Raw genomic sequence first — 21,122 nt, forward strand, 5'->3', positions numbered from 1 at the left:
CTGTACATTAAATCCTTTCACTCTATCAGTTTGATAGAAAAGCAGAGTTTCAGCCCGTTCCAGATGTTCTTTTCTTTTCTGTTCCATATATTTTGCCTCTTCTAAATCTATTTGTCTCCTATACTCTTCTTCCTTTTCTTTACGTTGTTTTCCTGCATCAAGTCTTTTTTGTCTGTGACCCTAGGATAGATTGTACATTGTTTTTAGAAATTAGCTTTTGAAAACATTTTAACATTTTCGCTATGAGACATTAACTTTTCAATTACATAACATTTAATTTACTCTTGATACAAGATCCTCAGCAGTTGATTCTATCATAATAATTGTTTCCACAGAGGCAATCAGTGCTTTTGCATGAAATGTAATATACCTTTATTACAGTTCTGAGGCTCTGAAGTTCAGTATGGTTATTCTGTAAGTAGTTAATTATGAATATTAATATATGTATTCAAATCTGTGGATTAAAATACTTACTATAGCTTGAGCACATTATTAGTCAAGTGTTTATTTGACTTCTTTTGGCTTCCCACAGCCATTGAGTATATAAATTTATCCCAAGGATGGTGGTTATTTTAAGAAATGACTCAAAATCAGATGTTTAGATATGATGTTAACATGAAGTGTATACAAGAACACATGCAGAGATTATTTTAAAAAATAAGCCTTTTGGCATTATATAAAATATTATTTAGAATAAGTTAGTCATGGCATTCAATTAAAATCAATACATTGCCATACCAATATAGAAGGGACAAATGCTAAAATTAAGTGTCTATTGCGGCAATGGCTCCAGTGTATATATGGGGAATAAATTCCTTCTACAGTAAGGAATTAAATAAGAGATTGAAAGATAGTGTGTCCTTAGAAGCAGCAAGCCTAGCCAAGGTATGCACTTTTCAATGAAGACTTAACTATAGCAACTTACTTAACCACTAAACACATGATCAACAAATACAGCAACATATTATTCCCGATATTTCACTGTATTCTTGTGCTTTAGGAATTTAATGCAGTTTGACCAGGGATAACAGACAGAAATAGAGAGAAGACAACGTACTAGAGTTAGGTGTCTGATATTATAACTTCTTACAATCATGTGTGAGAATACCCGAAAAAGAACCTTGCAATGTTTAGTATCTAAAAGGACAAAGGGTTCAGGCACATGGGAGCATCAGCACCTGCATTTTCTCCTCCAAATGATTGCTATTCCCTCTTTCATTTGATCTAATTTGCTAAGACAAAATCCTATAACTTTACTCTTCAACATCACTAGAGAAATACCTTTGGAAGTAGTACAGCAATTCAGAAAGGTGGTTCACACCACTTGCTCAATCAATGTCATTTAGTATGTCCTCCTCTTCTGTGCCAGGTACCCATAATCCTCAATTGTTCTATCTTTCAAATATTTATCTATCTCCACTTTAAATATATTTAATGATCTGGCCTCCATCACTCTCAGGAGCAGAGAATTCCAGAGTATCACTACCCTCTCAGAGAAGTAATTTTTATGTAGCTCAGTTTTTAATGATCAGTCCCTTATTAAGCAGCTATGTCCCTTGTTCATAATTCTCCCACTAGTTAAAAATCTCAACCTCTACTCAGTCAAACTGCCTTAGGATTGTATATCCGATTATTTTTCCAGTAGCCCAATTAAATCAGGAGAGAGAGGGGAGGGAACTCACAGGTTTGTGAGTGAGATTTTAAAAAACGAGCGTTCTTGGGCTTTTGACATTTTCTAGAGCCTCAATTAAACAGTGATTCATTAGCAAGGGCAAATAGAAATAAGGTACCAACAAGCAGAGAAGCCATTGTTGGTGCGGCCATTGTGTGAGTGGACCAGTGTTAAGAGTGGGAGGCTTGGGCTCATCAAGCTTTGGTGAGAACAGGTTTGGGTCAGGTAGGTGTCTGGTAGGTTTTTTCTTTATTCTTTGTCTGTTAGTAATATAGTTAGAGCAGTGAGGATGGCTTTAGGGGCTGTGTTTTGTTCTTTCAGTGAAGTGTGAGAGTTCTGGCAGACCTCCAGCATCCCAGATAACCTCAACAGCTGCAGCTCCTTGGAGGCCATGTTAAGGAACTTCGGCTCATATGGGAAACTGAGGAGGTGATAGATAGGAGTGTTTGGGAAGTAGTTACCCCTAAGATGCAGGAGGAAAGTACCTGGGTCAGGAGACAAAAAGGAAATGGGAAACCAGTGTAGAGTACCCTTGTAGCCATTCTTCCCAATAATAAGTATACTGCTTTGAATACTATTGGCAAGGAAGCTAGGGGGAAACTGCAGAGATGCTGTCTCTGGCACTGAGTCTGGCGCTGTGGCTCAGAAGGGGAGAGGGGAGAAGATGACTGCAGTAGTGATAGATTTCGTAGTTAGAGGACTAGACACGAGATTCAGTAGACGCAACTGAGACACCTGGAAAGTGTGTTGCCTCTTATATGCCAGAATCAGGGATGTCTCAGATGGGGTCCATAGCATTCTAAAGGGAAAGGGTGAGCAGCCAGAAGTCTTGGTACATATTGGCACCAATGACAGAGGTAGGAAAAGGGAGGAGGTCCTGAAGAGACAATATAGGGAGCTAGGTAGAAACCTGAAATGCAGCACTTCCAGGGTAGTAATCACTGGATTACTGCCTGTACAACATGTCAGTGAGGGTAAGAATAGGATGATTTGGCAGATAATGGATGGTTGAGGAACTGTTGCAGGGGGCAGGGTTCTTCAGATTTCTGGATCATTGAGATCTCTTCTGGGAAAGCTACTGAAGGTGTTATATTTGAATGCATGAAGTATATAGAATAAGGTAGATGAGCTTGTAGCACAGTTAGAAACTGACAGGTATGAGTTTGTGGACATCATTGAGTCACGGCAGAAAGAAGATTATGGTTGGGAGCTTAACGTGAAAGGATACACATATTGAGAGGAAGGCAGAGGGAATGGTGTGGCTTTGTCGGTAAAAAATGAAATTAAATCCTTAGAAAGAGGTGACATAGGATCAGAAGATGTAGAATTGTTCTGGGTACAGTTAAAAAGACCCTGATGGGAGTTTTATACAGGCCTCCAAACAGTCGTCATGATGTGGGCTGCAGATTACAATAGGAGATAAGAAATGCTTGTCAAAAGGGTAATGTTATGGTAATCATGGGGGATTTCAATATGCAGGTAGATTGGGAAAATCAGGCTGGTGATGATTTTGGATCCTAAGAGAGAGAATTTGTAGAATGCCTATAAGATGGGTTTTTTTTGAGTAACTTGTGGTTGGACCACTTGGGGGATCAGCTATTCTGGACTGGATGATGTGTAATGAACCAGATTTGATTAAGGTGCTTAAGGTAAAGCAACCCGTTGAAGACAGTAATCATAATATGATAGAATTCACCCTGCAGTTTGAGAGGAAGAAGGTAAAGTCAAATGTATCAGTATTACAGTGGAGCAAACGGAATTACAGAGGTATGAGAGAGGAGCTGGACAAAGTTGATTGGTAGAGATACAGGCAGGCATATGGCAGAGCAGCAATGGCTGGAGTTTCTGGGGACAATTTGAAAGCTGCAGGATAGATACATCACAAAGAAGAAGTATTCTAAATGCAGGATGACCAACCATGGGTGTCAAGGGAAGCAAAGCCAACGTAAAAGGAAAAGAAAGGACATATAATAGAGCAAAAATTAGTGGGAAGTTAGGGGATTGGGAACCTTCTAAGAACCAACAGAAGGCAACTAAAAAGCCATAAGGAGGAAAAAGATCAAGTATAAAGGTAAGCTAGCTAATATTATCAAAGAGAATACCAAAATTTTGTTCAGATATATGAAGAGTAAAAGAGAGGTGAGAATAGATATCAGACTGCTAGAAAATGATGCTGGAGAGGTAGTATTCAGGGACAAGGAAATGACAGGTGAACTGAATAAGTATATTACATCAGTCTTCACTGAGGAAGACACTAGCAATATGCCAGAAGTTTGAGAGAGTCAGAGGGCAGAAGTGAGGGCAGTTACTATTACTAGGAAGAGGTGCTAGGAAATCAGAAAAGTCTAAAGGTAGATAAGTCAACTGTACTGGATGGACTACACCCAAGGGTTCTGAAAGAAGTGGCTGAAGAGACTGTGGAGGCATTAGCAATGATCCTTCAAGAATCACTAGATTCTGGCATGGTTCTGGAGGATTGGAAAATTGCAAATGTCACTTCACTCTTCAAGAAGGGAGGGAGGCAGCAGGAAGGAAATTATAGGCCAATTAACCTGACCTTATTTGTTGGGAAGATGGTGGAGTCCCTTATTGAGGATGAGGTTGAGAAGATGCTGGAGTCTCGTAAGTTTCGGGGTACTTGGTGGCACATGGTTAGATAGGCCAACATCAGTGCGATTTCCTTAAGGAAAAGTCTTGCCTGATAAATCTGTTGTAATTCTTTGAGGAAATAACACGCAGGAAAAACAGAGGAGAATTGGTGGACATTGTGTACTTGGATCTTTGGAAGGCCTTTGACAAGATGATGTACATGAGGCTGCTTAGCAAGATAAGAGCCCATGGTGTTAGAGGAAAGATGGATAGCACAGATAGAGCATTGGCTAATTGGTAGGAGAAAAAGGGTGAAAATAAAGGGAGCCTTTTCTGATTGGCTGCTGGTGACTAATAGGCAACCTATAACTTCATAAAATTCAATTGGTTTGTAAGTCTCTGACAGTTTAATACTTATGGCAGATTTTGGCTGCAGATTAGAATACGTGAAGCAATGCTGTTATGGTTTCCCTAATAAACAACACATTTTGAAGACATGCAGTTACTGAGAGGTTGAAGTACTGTCAATTTGAGTCTGTCCACAGAAGTGACCTTGAGACTATCTGTATTTGACTAAGATTGGATCAGCAATGATACTGCCCAATAGTAGAGAAGGCTTAAGTTAAGGGACTGGTTGATCTCTTCTGTTCCTAGTTTTACAGTTCGATGTTACAGTGAATAACAAATCTCTACAAATACAATGTAAATTTTCATACTAAGCCTCCTTCTTGTTAGAATTATTTGTGTGAAATTATCAGTGTCATTCAGGAGACACAAATGCACAAAGCTATAAAGTTGTTCACTAAACAGGATAATTTAAATTGCTTCACTGTTGTGATGACATGCAATGGTGTTTATTTCAATTCCCCTTACAGCCTTCCCCAACATGATCTGGACAAAATACATTAATATATAGAAACTGGGTAAAAACTCTGTGTCATTACTTTCAAATTGAAAACTAAAGAAGAATACTCAAGGTTGTTCCTGGAAGTGTAAAATAAAACTTTGCTAACCCCTATCTTTTCTGATTTTCTATCCTCATTTTACATCTGTTTATCAGATACAAACAAATGAACTCAACTATACCTTGGATGTTATATTTTAAAATTCGTGCTTCCTTATCGGATTCACAATAGATTTTTTCAAATCTTAACTGATGAATTGTGACAAACAATAAAACACTATAATGTACAACATAACAATGACAGATGGTGCGAGATACTTAAAAGAATGCTTACTGTAATGGTGTTTGCCCAGTGCTTAGTTATTTCTTTAGATTGTAAATGTAAAGCTTCCCTTTCTTCCTTCAGAGTTCGTAAAAATTCAGCTTCTTTCTTTATTCCATTCAAATCATCCTGGATACGTTGCCATTCTGCTTTTGGAATAACTGTGACTTGTCGAAGATCCACCAAGTTTGGAAATTGTAATCCACGAAAGGCATTTGGCTTGTCATAAATCTGCGCTAAAATTTTAAAACCATGAAATTCCAAACAGAGTAATTATATTCCCTGTCACACTTCGCAAAAGTGCTGTTTCAAATATAATCTATCTGCTTTAATTGGTAAATGGTACCAATCACCTTGTCATAACAGAACTGAACATCAATGTTTAATGCATATAACTTAAAGCAAAATAAGAATTGTTTTAACCAAGCAAATTTAAAACACCTTTACATTTTCATTTAGCTTCATTGTGGCTAGCCCTGTTAACTTCAGGATTTGTACTCATCTGTAAATGTACAGCTTTATGAAGCATCAGACTCTGATGAGTTTTAATATTTTGTACATTTCCAGTATCTGTTTTAAGGGCTGCATATTTCCAACATTTTAATAGTTTATCATAAAAATCCCCAAAACATGAAAATTAGCTCTCAGCAAAGAGTGGGGCTTCAGTGGGTCAATCAGTGCATAAATTGGTTGGTGCACTTGATTAGCAAAACACTGAACTCCTAAAACAGCTGGCATACTAAATATGCATTTATGCCAAACTTTTTAAACTTATTCAAATGACACTGACTAATGATGAATGCTATCAGCTGGTTATTCTATACTGACTAACATTTGTCTCTCAGTAACTCCAATGAAAAAGATCACTTGGTTTGGCCATTTTTTTGTGTAACCTTTCTGTGGACTTTCTACAATGGGTACCTTCCAAGAAATTCTGCATTGACTGTAAAAAAATACTGTAAATTCTCCTAAGCCTACAAAATATGAAAATATGTTGATGCTGGAAGTCTAAAATAAAGCCTGAAAATGTCAGTAAATCTCAGATTAAGTAGCTTCCACTGAAAATGAAAGAGAACCAGAATGAACAATTTTGATTCTCCAGGGTTTTCAACCTGAAATGTTAAATGGATAACAGCAATAACTACATTGGGGTGTTGTTGAATGCCCAGCATTCAACAAGATCATCCTCTAGGTATTACTCAACAGGCTTCGAAACCTGGGCCTCTATACCTTTCTGCAACTGCATTGTTGACATCTTCATTGGGGGACCACTGTCAGTGCAGAGGTAATATCCCCTTGCTGACAATCAACACAGCCGCATCTCAAAGATGCAGGTTTACCCCACTGCTCTACTCTCTCTACACCAGGGATCTCAAACTGGATGATATCGCACCTCCCCCCAGGTGTAGTGATGTGGTGGGAATTTCTAAGTGGGAGATAAAGATAAAGCAGTTGGTGTTGGGGGTGGGTGTTTCAGTAGCAAGGGGGGCAGCTGAGAGATAACAGGCTTAATTAAAGAAATTAATTACTTATTATAAGCATTTAATCCTCAGTGACTCATTACTAGTTATATTGATCACAAAATCACCTCATCTCTTGCTAACACACCGTTCTCTTAGACTTTACTCAAAGCACGTTATGTTATTTCTGGGCCCGGTCCGTGCATTATTGCCATTCACTACTGTAGTACAGTGTTAGCTAGTATGATTTTCATACTCTTATCATGCAATGATACAACTCCACTGAATTAGGGTATGGTGATCAATGGGGTAAAATTCAGAATCTGCTCTTTCAAATGGCCTTGATGAATTTCTCTAGACCATGGCCCAACCAAGATATCACTGTGTCACTTTATATACAGTTGAAGTCAGAAGTTTACATACACCTTAGACAAATACATTTAAACTCAGTTTTTCACAATTCCTGACATTTAATCCTAGAAAACATTCCCTGTTTTAGGTCAGTTAGGATCACTACTTTATTTTAAGAATGTGAAATGTCAGAATAATAGTAAAGAGAATGAGTTATTTCAGCTTTTATTTCTTTCATCACATTCCCATGGGTTAGAAGTTTACATACACGTTGTTAGTATTTGGTAGCATTGCCTTTAAATTGTTTAATTTGGGTCAAACGTTTTGGGTAGCCTTCCACAAGCTTCTCACAATAAGTTGCTGGAATTTTGTTCCATTCCTCCAGACAGAACTGATGTAACTGAGTCAGGTTTGTAGGCCTCCTTGCTCGCACACGCTTTTTCAGTTCTGCCCACAAATTTTCTATCGGATTGAGGTCAGGGCTTTGTGATGGCTACTCCAATACCTTGACTTTGTAGTCCTTAAGCAATTTTGCCACAACTTTGAAGGTATGCTTGGGGTCATTGTCCATTTGGAAGACCCATTTGCGACTGAGCTTTAACTTCCTGGCTGATGTCTTGAGATGTTGCTTCAATATATCCACATAATTTTCCTTCCTCATGATGCCATCTATTTTGTGAAGTGCACCAGTCCCTCCTGCAGCAAAGCACCCCCACAACGTGATGCTGCCACCCCCATGCTGCACAGTTGGGATGGTGTTCTTCGGCTTGCAAGCCTCACCCTCTTTCCTCCAAATATAACGATGGTCATTATGCCCAAACAGTTCAATTTTTGTTTCATCAGACCAGAGAACATTTTTCCAAAAAGTAAGATCTTTGTCTCCATGTGCACTTGCAAACTGTAGTCTGGCTTTTTTATGGAGGTTTTGGAGCAGTGGCTTCTTCCTTGCTGAGCAGCCTTTCAGGTTATGTCGATATAGGAGTCATTTTACTGTGGATATAGATAGTTGTCTACCTGTTTCCTCCAGCATCTTCACAAGGTCCTTTGCTGTTGTTCTGGGATTGATTCGCACTTTTCACACCAAAGTACGTTCATCTCTAGGAGACAGAATGCATCTCCTTCCTGAGCAGTATGATGGCTGTGTGGTCCCATGGTGTTTATACTTGCATACTATTGTTTGTACAGATGAACGTGGTACCTTCAGGCATTTGGAAATTGCTCCCAAGGATGAACCAGACTTGTGGAGGTCCACAATTTTTTTTTCTGAGGTCTTGGCTGATTTCTTTTGATTTTGTTTGTTAACTTCTGACCTACTGGAATTGTGATATAGTCAATTAAAAGTGAAATAATTTGTCTGTAAACAGTTGTTGGAAAAATTACTCGTGTCATGCACAAAGTAGATGTCCTCAACGTCTTGCCAAAACTATAGTTTGCTAATATGAAATCTGTGGAGTAGTTAAACAATGAGTTTTAATGACTTCAACCTAAGTGTATGTAAACTTCCGACTTCAACTGTACCTTCAGGCAAAGAGTCAGATTTTGCCCGAGCTGTGATGATGTCATAACTTTCCCCTTTTATTAATCACAGCACTTGAGGTTGGACTTAAACAACAGGCAATTGACCGTGGTCGTTAATCCATAATGAAACTGGCTGAAGCAGACCAAATGAAAAAGTATAGAAAGTATAATGTGAAGTATCTGAAATATGGATTTATACCAGCACTACGCAATTGAGGCATTGAAGCCATCCAGGCTCCTTGAACATTTTAAAATAATATACTCTGACAGAGCAAACAAGAACTTGGCTTATTTTTGGTCACTTGGTGAAAACTTTTCAAAAAAAGAAAGAACTTCAAAACATGTTTGCCAGCACTTCACAACAAAATAGTGATGGTTTGCATGCCAACCATCACGGCTCATTGCTCATTGCTAAATCTGGAAAGCCGCATACAATTGGAGAAGAACAGGTTCTGCCAGCAGTAAAGGAGGTTCTGAGTACAGTTTTCCATAAGTCACCAGACCAAATAATTAAAACGATTCGGCTCAACGACAACTCTGTTCAAAGATAAGTAGATGAAATGTCTGAGAATGTGAAAGACACATTGTGCAACATATTTAGAAAAACAGAATTTGCTCTGCAGTTGGATGAGTCAACTTTGAAAGGCAACAAATCTTTGCTTCTTTGTTATGTTCACTTCAAAAAAGATGAAAGCATGGTTCAAAAGTTATTATTTTCAAGAGGATTAGAAACAGGCATGAAGGGTGTCAATATTTTGGGTTATTGAGCAATTTTTCAAAGAAGACATTCAGCTCACCAACATCCTTGCCTGTGCAACAGATGGGGCACCATAAATGACAGAATGCCACTGTGGGGATATTACTTTCTTGAAAAAAGCTGTACCTAATATATTTACCATTCACTGCGTAATTCACAAACATCTTGTCACAAAAAACCTAAGAGATCAGCTGTACAAATCATTAAATACTATTAATACAGCGGTAAATAAAATCAAGTCCCATGCTCTCAATTCTCAACTATTTCAAGAGCTTTGTACTGAGAACAATGAACACTTGCTGTTGCACACAGAAGTCAAACAGCTCTCAAAAGTAAACTGCCTGAGATGCTTTTATACACTTCTTGAAACTGATAAAATTCTTTGAAGACTCAAAAGTTTTATTCAGTAATCAACTCAAGAATATCAGGTATGATATTGCTTATTTGTCAGAATTATTCACAAAATTTAATGAAATCAATCTTCAATTGCAAGGAAATGATGGGAATCCTATCAAAGTCAAATCAATCATCTCCACATTTCTGACCAAGTTAACCCTACTGAAGTGCAACATTGGCCATTGTGGCCATGTCCAATTTCTGAGCCTCTCTGAGTTGGAAGAGAAAGAATACCACATGATGATCTTCAAATATACTGTGCCCTCTCTGAATGCTCTCCTGCATTGTGGAAAAAGGTTAAGGTGTTCTTTATTGCCTTTCCAACATCATATTTAGTGAAGCACAGTTTCAGTGTAGCCGCCCAGCTTCTTCAAAGCAATGAAACGTACTGCAAATTACCAAACATGGGGATCCAAGACTCCTTCAGAGTGATATTCAGCCTGATGTCGAGAAGCCAATATCACTCCAACTATCTCACTGAAAGGTGAAAAAGCAATAAAGTACAGTCAGCCCTCCTTATCCGCGGGGGATTGGTTCTGGGACTCCCTGTGGATACCAAAATACGCAGATGCTCAAGTCCCTTATTTAACCTGTCTCTGTGCGGTGGTTTTTAGGACCCGGCACAGCTCTGAATCCACAGCGTTTCTGTTCATGAAAATAATCACGATCACGATTAAAAATAAGGTGGAAGTAATAAAGCAATCGGAAAGAGGTAAAACGCCATCAGTCATTGGAAAAGCGTTAGGCTAGTCGGTCAACGATCAGAACAATTTTAACGGAGCATGTGAAAGGCACTGCACCGATGAAAGCTACAATTATTACTAAGCAACGCAGTGGTTTAATTATTGAAATACATATGTTTCTTAAGTGTTTTATATGCATAGAAAGGTAAAATATATACTATATACTAAGAAAAACGTTTGACTAACTGACGCTAAATAATATCAGATGTACCTGTTCCGACTTCAAATCCGACTTAAATATGGACTCAGGAATGGAACTCGTTCATAACCCAGGGACTGCCTGTACTTTTACATCATCTCTAGATTACTTATAATACCTAATACAATGTAAATGCTATGTAAATAGTTGTTATACTGTATTTTTTAGGGAATAATGAAAAGAAAAAATAGTCTGTACATGCTCAAATGATGAGTGCTGGAGAGAGAACTTCCGGGTTTTCCCGATCCGCAGTTGGTTGAATCCACGGATGCGGAACCCGCGGATAAGGAGGACCGACTGTAGTGAATAGCTGGGACTACTAATATATTCACTAAAATTGGTGATAAAAATTGTTTTACTGTAATTAAAGAAATTTTATTTGTATGTAGCTTTAAATAAATTTTAAGTATTTTTGAAATTATTTGGAACTGCATTGAATTTGCTGTTCGTATTTCTTTCACTGTGCATCATTCTCTATCGTTTTTATGTAATGGCTGGAAAGGGAGAGGGTGGGACTGGGGTTATGGTCTGGGAGCAAACGGAGAGGTACACAAAAAATGATTGGCAGCCACTGCTCTGTACTCATGACTGTGAAGTTAGGCACAACTCAAACACCATCTACATACTCACCAATGACACAACAGTTGGCAGAATCTCAGATGGTGAAAAGGAGGCGTGCAAGAATGAGACAAATCAGCTGGCTGAGTGGTGTCACAACAATAACCTTGCAGTCGATGTCAGTAAGACCAAGGAATTGATTGTGGATTCCAGGAAGTGGAAGACATCAGTCTTCTTTGAGGGGTCAGTGGCAGAAAGAGAGAGAAGCTTCAAGTTCTTTGACATCAACATCTCAGAGGATATATCCTGGGCCAACATGCTAATTTGATCATGAAGGAGGCACACTAGTGGCTATACTTCATTAGGAGTTTGAGGAGATTTGGTATGTCACCAAAGACCAGCAAATTTCTACAGATGTATCATGGAGAGTATTCTATCTGGTACAGGGGTGTATCCAGAGATACCGGCCACGTGACAGATGCACTGCCGCCTGGCTGGTCGGAGGACACACCACATGCCGATCAACATTTGGTCCCTCCCAACTAATCAATGCACACCTAAATTATTGGTCACCTTAATTGGATTATCTCGCCCAGCCCCATGCTTTAAAAGGTGAGACTTGGCCTTCCTAGCCCTCTCTTACAGACCACCACATTGGAGGTAAGTGCATTGATTTATGCTTGGGAAGGTCTATCGTTTGTCCTGGTAAGGGAGCCGCAGCTATCCAAGGTCAAGGGGGATAGCTGTTGTAGTGCTTTTCCCTTGTTCTTTGTTTGTGTAACCGTAACCTGTCCCCACACCGCTTCCTGTGTATTGTAGTTGCTTGTGTTGACCCGACTTCCCCTTGTAAATAAATTCCTTATTATTAAAACTGTGTGTGTCCAGGCCTCTACTGTTGAGACTCAAAGAACCAGTTATTTTCCATCACAACAAGGGGCTCCAATGCACAGGATCAAAAGAGGCTGCAAAGGGTTGTAAGCTCAGCTAGCTCCATCATGGACTCTAGCTTCCCCATCATTGAGGATATCTTCAGAAGGTAGTACCTCAAGAAGCCACATCCATCATTAAGAGCCCTCACCAAACAGGTCATGCCCTCTTATTACTACCATCAGGGAGGAGGCACAGGAGCCTCAATGTTGCACACTCAACATTTTAGGAACAGCTTCTTTCCCTCACCATCAAATTTCTGAATGGTCCATGAAAACTAACTCACTATTTTTCTTTCTTTTTTGTACTTTAAAAAATGTATTTCTTATTGTAACTTATAGTAATTTTTATACATTGAATTGTACTGCTGCTGCTGCAGAACATCAAATTTCACTACATATGTCAAAGATAACAATTCTGATTCTGAACTATTTTCTTTTCCACAGATGCTAACTGAGCATTTGCTGGTTTTAGTTCAATATTGGCAGCTACCTATAATAAATGTGGTTGGTGTAAGTGCTTCCAACTCCCCCTATCTGTATCCAGATCAGGAATATGTCCTGGGTTTGATATCTGCACACAATCCAGAATCCAGGATACATTGAGTTAGCGAGCATAAATTAACAAGTTTTTTTAAGGCTGTGTCAGATCTGGAGCAACAATCATTTTGTTCTCCTTTACACTTGTATACTACATAATGACAAACAATCTTGATGTTTGTTTGTGTTATTTAATAATATCTAAGCAAAATTTTTGAGTCATACTATTACTCAAAAATCGTTTTAATGCTACACCTATTTACAACAGAACTTAATTCTTTATTTATAATTTAACACAACATGCATGACTATATTTCTCAACATTAAAAGCACCTACCATTCCCTTCTCCAGGTTCCTTTTCCTCAGAACATTTTGGTACACATAATTTGGTGTTCCGAACTGAAGATATTCTACCTACAATGCATATTTAATAAGCAGCAGGAAAATTATTTCCAAAAACACAATTATAATAATTACATTTCATCTACTGATTTACTTTTACATTTACTAATTTACTTGTTCCTCATTAAGAATCTTATTAAAACTGCAAAAGGAATACAATTCATATTTAAGGTCCAAATAGCTGAGTGATAGATAGCACATTACAGAGTGACTGCAATGTGACTAAGGATGGGAACTGAATATTCAGGGGTCTTTTAAATTTTAGGAAGGTAGACAGAAGGTAAAAAAGTGGAGAGCTTCCTTTGTGAAGGTTGAGATCAACGTTTGTTAGACTTGACTCAAAAGATCAAGACACAGAATTAATTTGGGTGCAGATAGGATAAGGCAAGGTAAACAAATAATTGATGGCAGTAGGATCTCTAACGGTAGCGATGTGCAGATCAGAAATGAAGAAAAAATGGGAACTTGAAATAAACTTAATTATTATGGGTGGCATTAATCTTCACATGGATTGAGCAAATCAAATTGGCAAAGTCAGCCTTCAGATGAGTTCATAAAGAATTGAATAATAACTTGTGGAGCCAACCAGGAAACTAGCTATTTTAGATAAGATTGTATGTGTAACAAGAAAGAATTAATAATTTCTAAGTATAGGATCGTCTGGAACAGTCTCAATTTCATAGTTAATTCTGAAAATGAGAAACTGAGATCTAAAACCAGTATCTTAAATTTCAATGAAAATATGAACATAAGGAACATAAGGGTTGGGAAAAATAAAAGAGTGAAGATAAACAGTGACAGATGTTCATAACTCAACAAAAATGTATTCTAGTAAGAAAGAAATACTGTGAGAAAGATAATGCATCTGTAAACAAATTTAAATATCTTTTTTTTAGAAAGAATCAGCTTATAACTATGGCATTATTAATTACAAACACAAAAGATTCGGCAAATGATGGAAATCCAGGGCAACACAAAATGCTGAACACATTCAGCAATCGGGCAGCATCTATGGAGGGAATAAGCAGTTGGCATTCTGTGCTGAGACCCTTCATCAGGACTGGAAAGGAAGGTGGAAGAAGCCAGATTAAGATGGTGGGGGAGGGGAGGAGAAGTCCAAGTTGACAGGTGATAGCTGAAGCCAAGTGAGGGGAAAGGTGGATGGGTGGGGAGGGGAAGTGAGAAACTGGGAGGTGATGGGTAGAAAAGGTAAAGGGCTGAAGAAGAAGGAATCTGATAGGAGAGCAGAGTGGACCATGGGAGAAAAGGAAGGAGGAGGGGCACCAAAGGGAGGCAATGGGTAAGTGAGGAAAAAGGAAAGAAAGGGGCAACAGAGAAGCTGGAATGGAGAATGAAAAAGAGGGGGGGGGGGGGTTGGGGGAAAATTACCAGAAGTTAGAAAAATCAATCTTCATGCCGTCAGGTTAGCAGCTACATAGATGGAATGAACTGATGCTCCTTCAGCCTGAAAGTCGCCTCATTGTGGCAGCAGAGGAGGCCATAGGCTGAAATGTTGGAATGGGAATGTGAAGGAGAATTAAAATGGATGGTCACTGAGAAATCACACTTATTGTGGCAGATGGGATGAAGGTGCTCCAAAAAAATGATCCCCTAATCTATGTCAGGTCTGACATGTAGAGGAGGCCAAGCGCCCAATAGAGTAGATTACCCCATCAGACTTGCAAGAGTAGTGTTGCCTCACCTGGAAGGAATGTTTGGGGCTCTGAATGGTGTTGTGAGAGGAGATAAATGAGTGGGTATAGAACTTGTACTGCTTAAGTGCTAGGAGGGAGATTGTTGGGGAGGGATGTGTGGACGAGGGAATCATGGAGAGAGTGATCCCTGTGGAAAGTTGAGAGTTGGTGGGGGGGGGGGGGGGGGAAGAGAAGGACGTGTTTCATGGTAGGATCCCATTGAAGATGATGGAAGTTGCAGTGAATGATGTGCTGATTTATATTAATTATAGCCATCAATTTCTGCCCAAGAGAAGATATATAGTGAATTGCACGTAATTCCACTCCTTGCCTCACACCAGTGGTTATTTGCTCTCAACCCAATTATTGTTGTAAATTTTCTGCATCACCTATCTATTTTAACAGGCCAGTACAAACTATAGAAAATTTGGGAATACTTACAGTACATAACAAATTGTATAAGTGTTAAAACAATATTATTTAACCACACTGGCCCAGAAGTGGAACAATTTAAACAGTTGACTTCCATTCTTGTGTGTAATATACTTTCCCTTGAGAGTCAAATAATGTACAGAAAAAATTTGACTTTAATTGTCTTCATTTCTCCTTCATCCTTAGATTCCTTCTCTCTCTACTTTTATCTCTTTATTTATCCAATTTGGATAAATTCATGCTCCTTTCCAATCAGTTCTGTCTTTCTTCCCTTAAATTTCGTCCATTAAAGAGATATACTACTATTCACAACAATCCAGGAGTGTGTGAAGATACCGCACGTTTTAAGAATACTTTTCCTGAAGCTTTTTTATATGCTTGGAGATCTCTTTCTGTTACTGAGCTTGGAATAGACTGTCTGGTTTGGAAGTTTGGTGACCAACATGTGAATGACATGATCTTCCCAATGGAATCAACAGAGTGAAATTAAGGCCTTGGTGACAGAGCTGTGGACCAGGGAGAGAATGCTTAGATTCATTTCACCTTTTAATGGATTTAAAGGAATTTGCTGGGATAGCTTTGGTACCTTCCAATACTTCAACCTGGGTCTTGGAAGAAATTACGAGGGCAGGTAGACCAGCATTTGGGTGACCTGGTGGACCAGGTTTCAGATCTTAATGTTCAAACGTCTTTTTTTTTTATCAAACCAAAGACTATGCTGGTACCTTGAAAGTAATGCCTTATTTTACTGGGAGGTGATTCCCAGGATATGAGTCTTGAGAAGTTTGTTCACATTGTCATCAACAAATGTCAATTGAAGAAGGTCAAGGACCCTAAATCTTACTTCAGAAGTTTTCTATAAATGATTCTCTTATGCTGCAAAAACATCTTGTACAAAGGCTTATAATTTTGACCTGGGAGATGGTAAATTGTTCTTCGCCCAAGTAACCAGATGCAATTAATGAAAAAAAAATCTCCGTGATCCTATCGGAACGGAAGTTCCCAGCTGTGTGATGTGTGCATTTTTGAGAGCATTCATAGCGACCATACTCGCACTGACCAAGTATTAGACCTCACGGAGAAGTATATACCAAAATGTACAAGTTGTAATACCCGAGTCCATCGGAACGGATTAACCCGTTGTCTCCAGTCCCACAAAAGCAGCCTCGGTTTCTTTGACCCATTTTGAAGAAACACTCACCAGAATTGCTTCTAATGTCACTCATCGATCTTCCATTTGGCGGCGCAAAGTTTGTCGCAGCCGCCATTTGCACCATGTCTCAGAAGCTAATCATCGAAGCCCAACATTCCCCCAGAGCACAGAGCCGGGCGGCAGTGGGGTTTGTGTTGCCCGGCAACGACACCGGAAGTGTGAGGAAAGTGCGTGCTCCGTTACCAGGCTACGGGCGGCGGGCGGAGTCGCGTGGGGAGGCGCGTTTCGGCGGCTGTCGATCGGGCTTGTCCCGCTCGCAATACCGCGGTCGAGCCAAGGTATCGTATCGGGTGGCGATCTTTCGGATTTAAACATACGTTAGGTATGTTGTTTCTTTGAGTAATCATAAGCTATCGAAAGTAAAGTGTTTTTTTTTATTTGAGTGAAAGAAAGGAAACTCTGAAGGGCAATGAGTTACTGTAGAAGTGGAAATACTGTACCACTGGGCGTCTGCTCCGTGCTCGAGGTTTATTTTTACCCTTGGTTCCGGCAGTGAAAATTTGACCTTGTGGCCTACATAAATGAGGCAGTTGGGAACGAAGTGTGAGTAAAATTAAACTGAGATATTTCCGCAAACGATTAGGACGGTCTGAATTATTCTAGAAACCCTCTGAATCGTTTCAAATGAAGTCGTGGGTTATTATTAAGAAACATGGGGACACGTGCAATATAAAACAGCACATAAAATTTATTTTCTGTATATTTTATGTTCTTTAGTGTGATTTCTCTCTAGCATCGAAAGTATGTCTGTTACTCTTTATGGTTAGCTTTGAAATATTTTCCTTTTGAAAATTCCTTTGACGCTTAATAATGAAAAACATACCAAATAAAATAGAAAATGCTGGGAAAATTCAGCAGATCTTACTGAGTTCTGATGTGTGTTCAACCTGCGATGTTTGTTAATTGCCTTCTGTTTCCACATATGCTGTCGGGTCCCCCGAGTTATTCCAGCATTTTCTATTTTTATTTCAAATTTTCATCAAACATTTTCTGTTTTTATGATTTTTTTCAATAAAATACATCAGTCTTGATATAAGTTGGTCAAGTTTCCACTTGACTAATCCTATGATATATAAGTAATAGAATTTCAGATAATTACTTTTGGATGTGCAGTTAAATATGCCACAAATTAACCCCGGAAGTGTGCTTCAGAAACGAATCATTTGCTTTGAAATTCTCATGTCCAGTGCATCTCTTGACAATCACCTTCATTCAATATCCTAGTACTTGATTCCTCTACAAATTGGAGCATTTTCTACTGCTTGATAGAAAGAAAATACCTTTTGGATTTTACTTGTCACCTCTTTGGAATTTTTTAAAGCTCTCTAGCCTATCTATGTAAATGAACTTCCCACTGTTATAAGACTGTTGAACAGATCTCTCGTATGTTAAGATAACTTGATTTTTCAATCTATCTCATCATTGCCCCATTATCTTATTTGTCTGCTTGCGCTGTATTTTCCCTGTAAGTGTAACAAATATCCTGCATTATTGCTTTTCCTTTTGTACTACCCTGATGTACTTGTATATGGAATGATCTATTTGGATGGCATGCATACAAAGCTTTTCACTGTATCTCGGTACATTTGACAATAATAAACTAATTGCCAATTACAGTAAATTGTTTCTGCACCTCTACAGAGCCTTACAATCTTTTCAAAAATTTGATGCTCAGAATTCCCCAGCAACGTCAGTTACCGGGTAAATATGTAACATGTTCATTATTTATCTTGAATTAAGACCAGTGTAGCTATGTATAAAGCACTTCTTTCTTTTTGTTTTAAAACATAGGAGGCTGATTTCAGAAAATGAAGAGTTTACTCGTTTTTGACTTTGACCACACGATTGTAGATGGGAACAGTGATACTTGGGTTGTGAGATGTACTCCTGAAAAGAAACTTCCAGATTGGCTTCAGAAAAAATATGATGGAAAACACTGGAATGAATACATGAGACGAGTGTTTGGTTACATTGGAGACCAAGGAATCAAAGAACCTGAAATAAAACAGGTTATGGAATCCATACCATATTGTTCAGGAATGGTCGATCTCTTGAAGTTCATCTGCCAAATCAAGAAACATGTTGACTGTATAATTATTTCTGATTCCAACACAGTTTTTATCAATTGGATCTTAGAATTTACAAATACAAGGTTAGCTTTTGATAGCATTTTTACAAATCCAGCAACATTTGATGAACAAGGTTATCTAAGAATTGAGAATTTTCATTCCCATAGTTGTCCACAATGTCCTGATAATCTTTGCAAGAGAAAAGCATTAATTGAATTTGTTGCTAATCAACTTAAATTGGGAGTACAGTATAAAAAAGTCATTTACATTGGTGATGGAGGAAATGACTTGTGCCCAATTGAAAGTTTAAAGGAGAATGATGTTGCCATGGTTAGAAAAGGTTACAGGTTAGAGAAGCTGGTTAATGAAATGCTTGAAAGTTTGTTACCAATGATAGTGATATGGTCTTCAGGTGAAGAAATCATTTCTTATTTGAAAAATTCATTAATAGCTTAACTATTTTTGATTTATTTGCAAACAAGATTATTTGTTATCAATTACACATAATTCATAGAACTGCCACAAATATCAAAGCACTTGGGCATCGTAATTTTATAAATTATCAAATACTGACAATTCAGGTGTGGACTGAATTTTTTTGTGTGGGTGAATACAAAGGAATTTGAATTAGTCAATTATACCATTTAAATTCACCTAAATGCTTTGAAATTGTGCTTAATTTGAATACATTAATATGTCAATGGCATGAATTTACTTTTTTTAAAAATTAGTATGTTAGGTTTGCTCTTTTAGCTCGAGAATGATTGATTACTCAGGACTCTTAATGTGGAACAAAGCTGTGTTCCAGTATTGAGAAGCAGGGAGATATTTCAAAAGCCTATTTGAAGTGCAATGACATTTTGATTTTTTTAGAGCTTTGCATAAAGATATTCTTAATGTTGCAAAAATTGTCAATGACCATGAAAAGCTGTTGTAATGTGTCTGTGGAATGCCTATATCGGTGTACTGTTTACAGTTGGTAAGTTCTTTAGATTGCTACGGTTGATTTTCTTGGTGTGTTTGTGCAAGTTGCTATCTTGCATGCTGTATACTTAAAGGAATTGTTAATCTCAAAATAACCTTATGAATTGGTGCAAGACACACAAAATGCTGGAGGAACTCAGCAGGTCAGGCAGCATCTATGGAAATGAATTAGTAGTCACCCTCTGGGTCGAGATCCTTCTTCTGACTGGAAAGGAAGGAAGAAGATGCCAGAATATTTTTTTTTAAAAGTTGGAGGGAGGAGGACAAGCTAGCTAGAAGGTGATATGTGAAACCAGGTAACCAGGTGGGTGGGAAAGGTAAAGGGCTAAAGAAGACAGAATCTGATAAAAGAGGAGAGTGGATCATGGGAAGAAGGGTGAGCATCGGGAAGGTGAGGAGAAGAGATAAGAGGCCAGTGTGGGGAATAAAAGAAGAGGGAAAGGGGAGGGGAAAAATTACCAGAAGGAGAAATCAATGTTCAGGCCATCAGGTTAGAGGCTACCTAGACGGAATATGAGGTTACTTCTCCACCCTGAGAGTGGCCTGATCATGGCAAAAGCAAAGGCCACAGACTGACATATTGAAATGGGGATAGGAATTAGAATAGTTGGCCACTGGGATATTCTGCTTTTGATGCATCAAGAGCATTGGATACAATACACAATTCCAACAGATTTGTAGGTGAAGTGTTACCTCACCTGCATTTCCCAGACATGCATGCTTACCCCATCTTCCCACCACTTTAACAGGGATAGAGTTCCTCTTGGCCTTAGCTACCACCTCATGAGCCTCCACATTCAACACATTAATCTTCACAACTTCCACCATCTTCAAGAGGATCATATCACCAAATACATCTTTACCTCCCCACCAATCTCCCTCCTGGCTGGTAACCCTGGAAGTGACATAAATGCTACATTCACTTCCTCCCTTGCCTCCATTCAGGGCCTCATACAGTCCTTCCAGGTGAGCAACAACTCTAAATTGTAAGCTTCGGTCTCAATCTTTTTTATGTAAATTGGATCAAATAATGTATGTTTAATTATACAGATTATTTTAAAAACAATGTATTTTAGAAAATTGTGATGTGATTTAAAATAATGATAATAAATGTTTTAAATTGTGCTAGTGGATTTTTCATTTTAGTGTTCACTTCAACATTGTTACAACCTAACTTTTGATTAAAGTTATGCAGCTGTTAGTTGATGCCTTGCTTTTAAGAATGTTATCAAGCTATAATTATTAATGGCATTGAGAAACTTGGGTTGATTTATCAGGAGCACACAGAATGGCAGGAATGCACCATTTTCCAAATACCCTCTACATCAATCCCTTTGAGAGTACACAGATGGCTATGGATCAAGAGGTGTGACCGTGGACCAATACTCCGGA

General features: G+C 38.5%; 2 protein-coding genes across 7 annotated transcripts in view; one reads left to right on the top strand and one right to left on the bottom strand.

The window, feature by feature from the left end:
• Positions 1 to 21,122, bottom strand: part of cfap210 (cilia and flagella associated protein 210) — a 62,655-nt gene that overhangs the window by 16,374 nt on the left and 25,159 nt on the right. The window contains exons 1-4 of one of the 3 annotated variants that reach the window (XM_073047246.1): positions 16,666 to 16,831; positions 13,273 to 13,350; positions 5,500 to 5,723; positions 7 to 180 (exon numbers count right to left, since the gene is read on the bottom strand). In XM_073047246.1, coding sequence (XP_072903347.1) covers positions 7 to 180; positions 5,500 to 5,723; positions 13,273 to 13,350; positions 16,666 to 16,741 — 552 coding nt within the window. In that variant the 5' untranslated portion in view covers positions 16,742 to 16,831. Of the gene's footprint in view, positions 1 to 6; positions 181 to 5,499; positions 5,724 to 13,272; positions 13,351 to 16,665; positions 16,832 to 21,122 lie in introns of those variants that run through there. The other 2 variants (XM_073047248.1, XM_073047247.1) reach the window with 2 other exon arrangements.
• Positions 16,847 to 20,855, top strand: phospho2 (phosphatase, orphan 2). 4 transcript variants are annotated; one of them, XM_073047252.1, is made up of 3 exons: positions 16,847 to 16,955; positions 18,319 to 18,378; positions 18,469 to 20,855. In XM_073047252.1, exon 3 carries the CDS (start codon positions 18,486 to 18,488, stop codon positions 19,200 to 19,202), a length of 717 nt encoding a protein of 238 aa, XP_072903353.1. In that variant the 5' UTR covers positions 16,847 to 16,955; positions 18,319 to 18,378; positions 18,469 to 18,485; the 3' UTR covers positions 19,203 to 20,855. The 4 variants fall into 4 exon arrangements, with proteins under 4 accessions (XP_072903353.1, XP_072903352.1, XP_072903355.1 ...); XM_073047251.1 differs by having other exon boundaries at positions 16,869 to 16,999; XM_073047253.1 differs by lacking the exon at positions 16,847 to 16,955 and adding an exon at positions 17,025 to 17,220.

This window comes from Hemitrygon akajei, chromosome 5, assembly GCF_048418815.1.
Source record: "Hemitrygon akajei chromosome 5, sHemAka1.3, whole genome shotgun sequence".
NCBI classification, from domain to species: Eukaryota; Metazoa; Chordata; class Chondrichthyes; order Myliobatiformes; family Dasyatidae; genus Hemitrygon; species Hemitrygon akajei.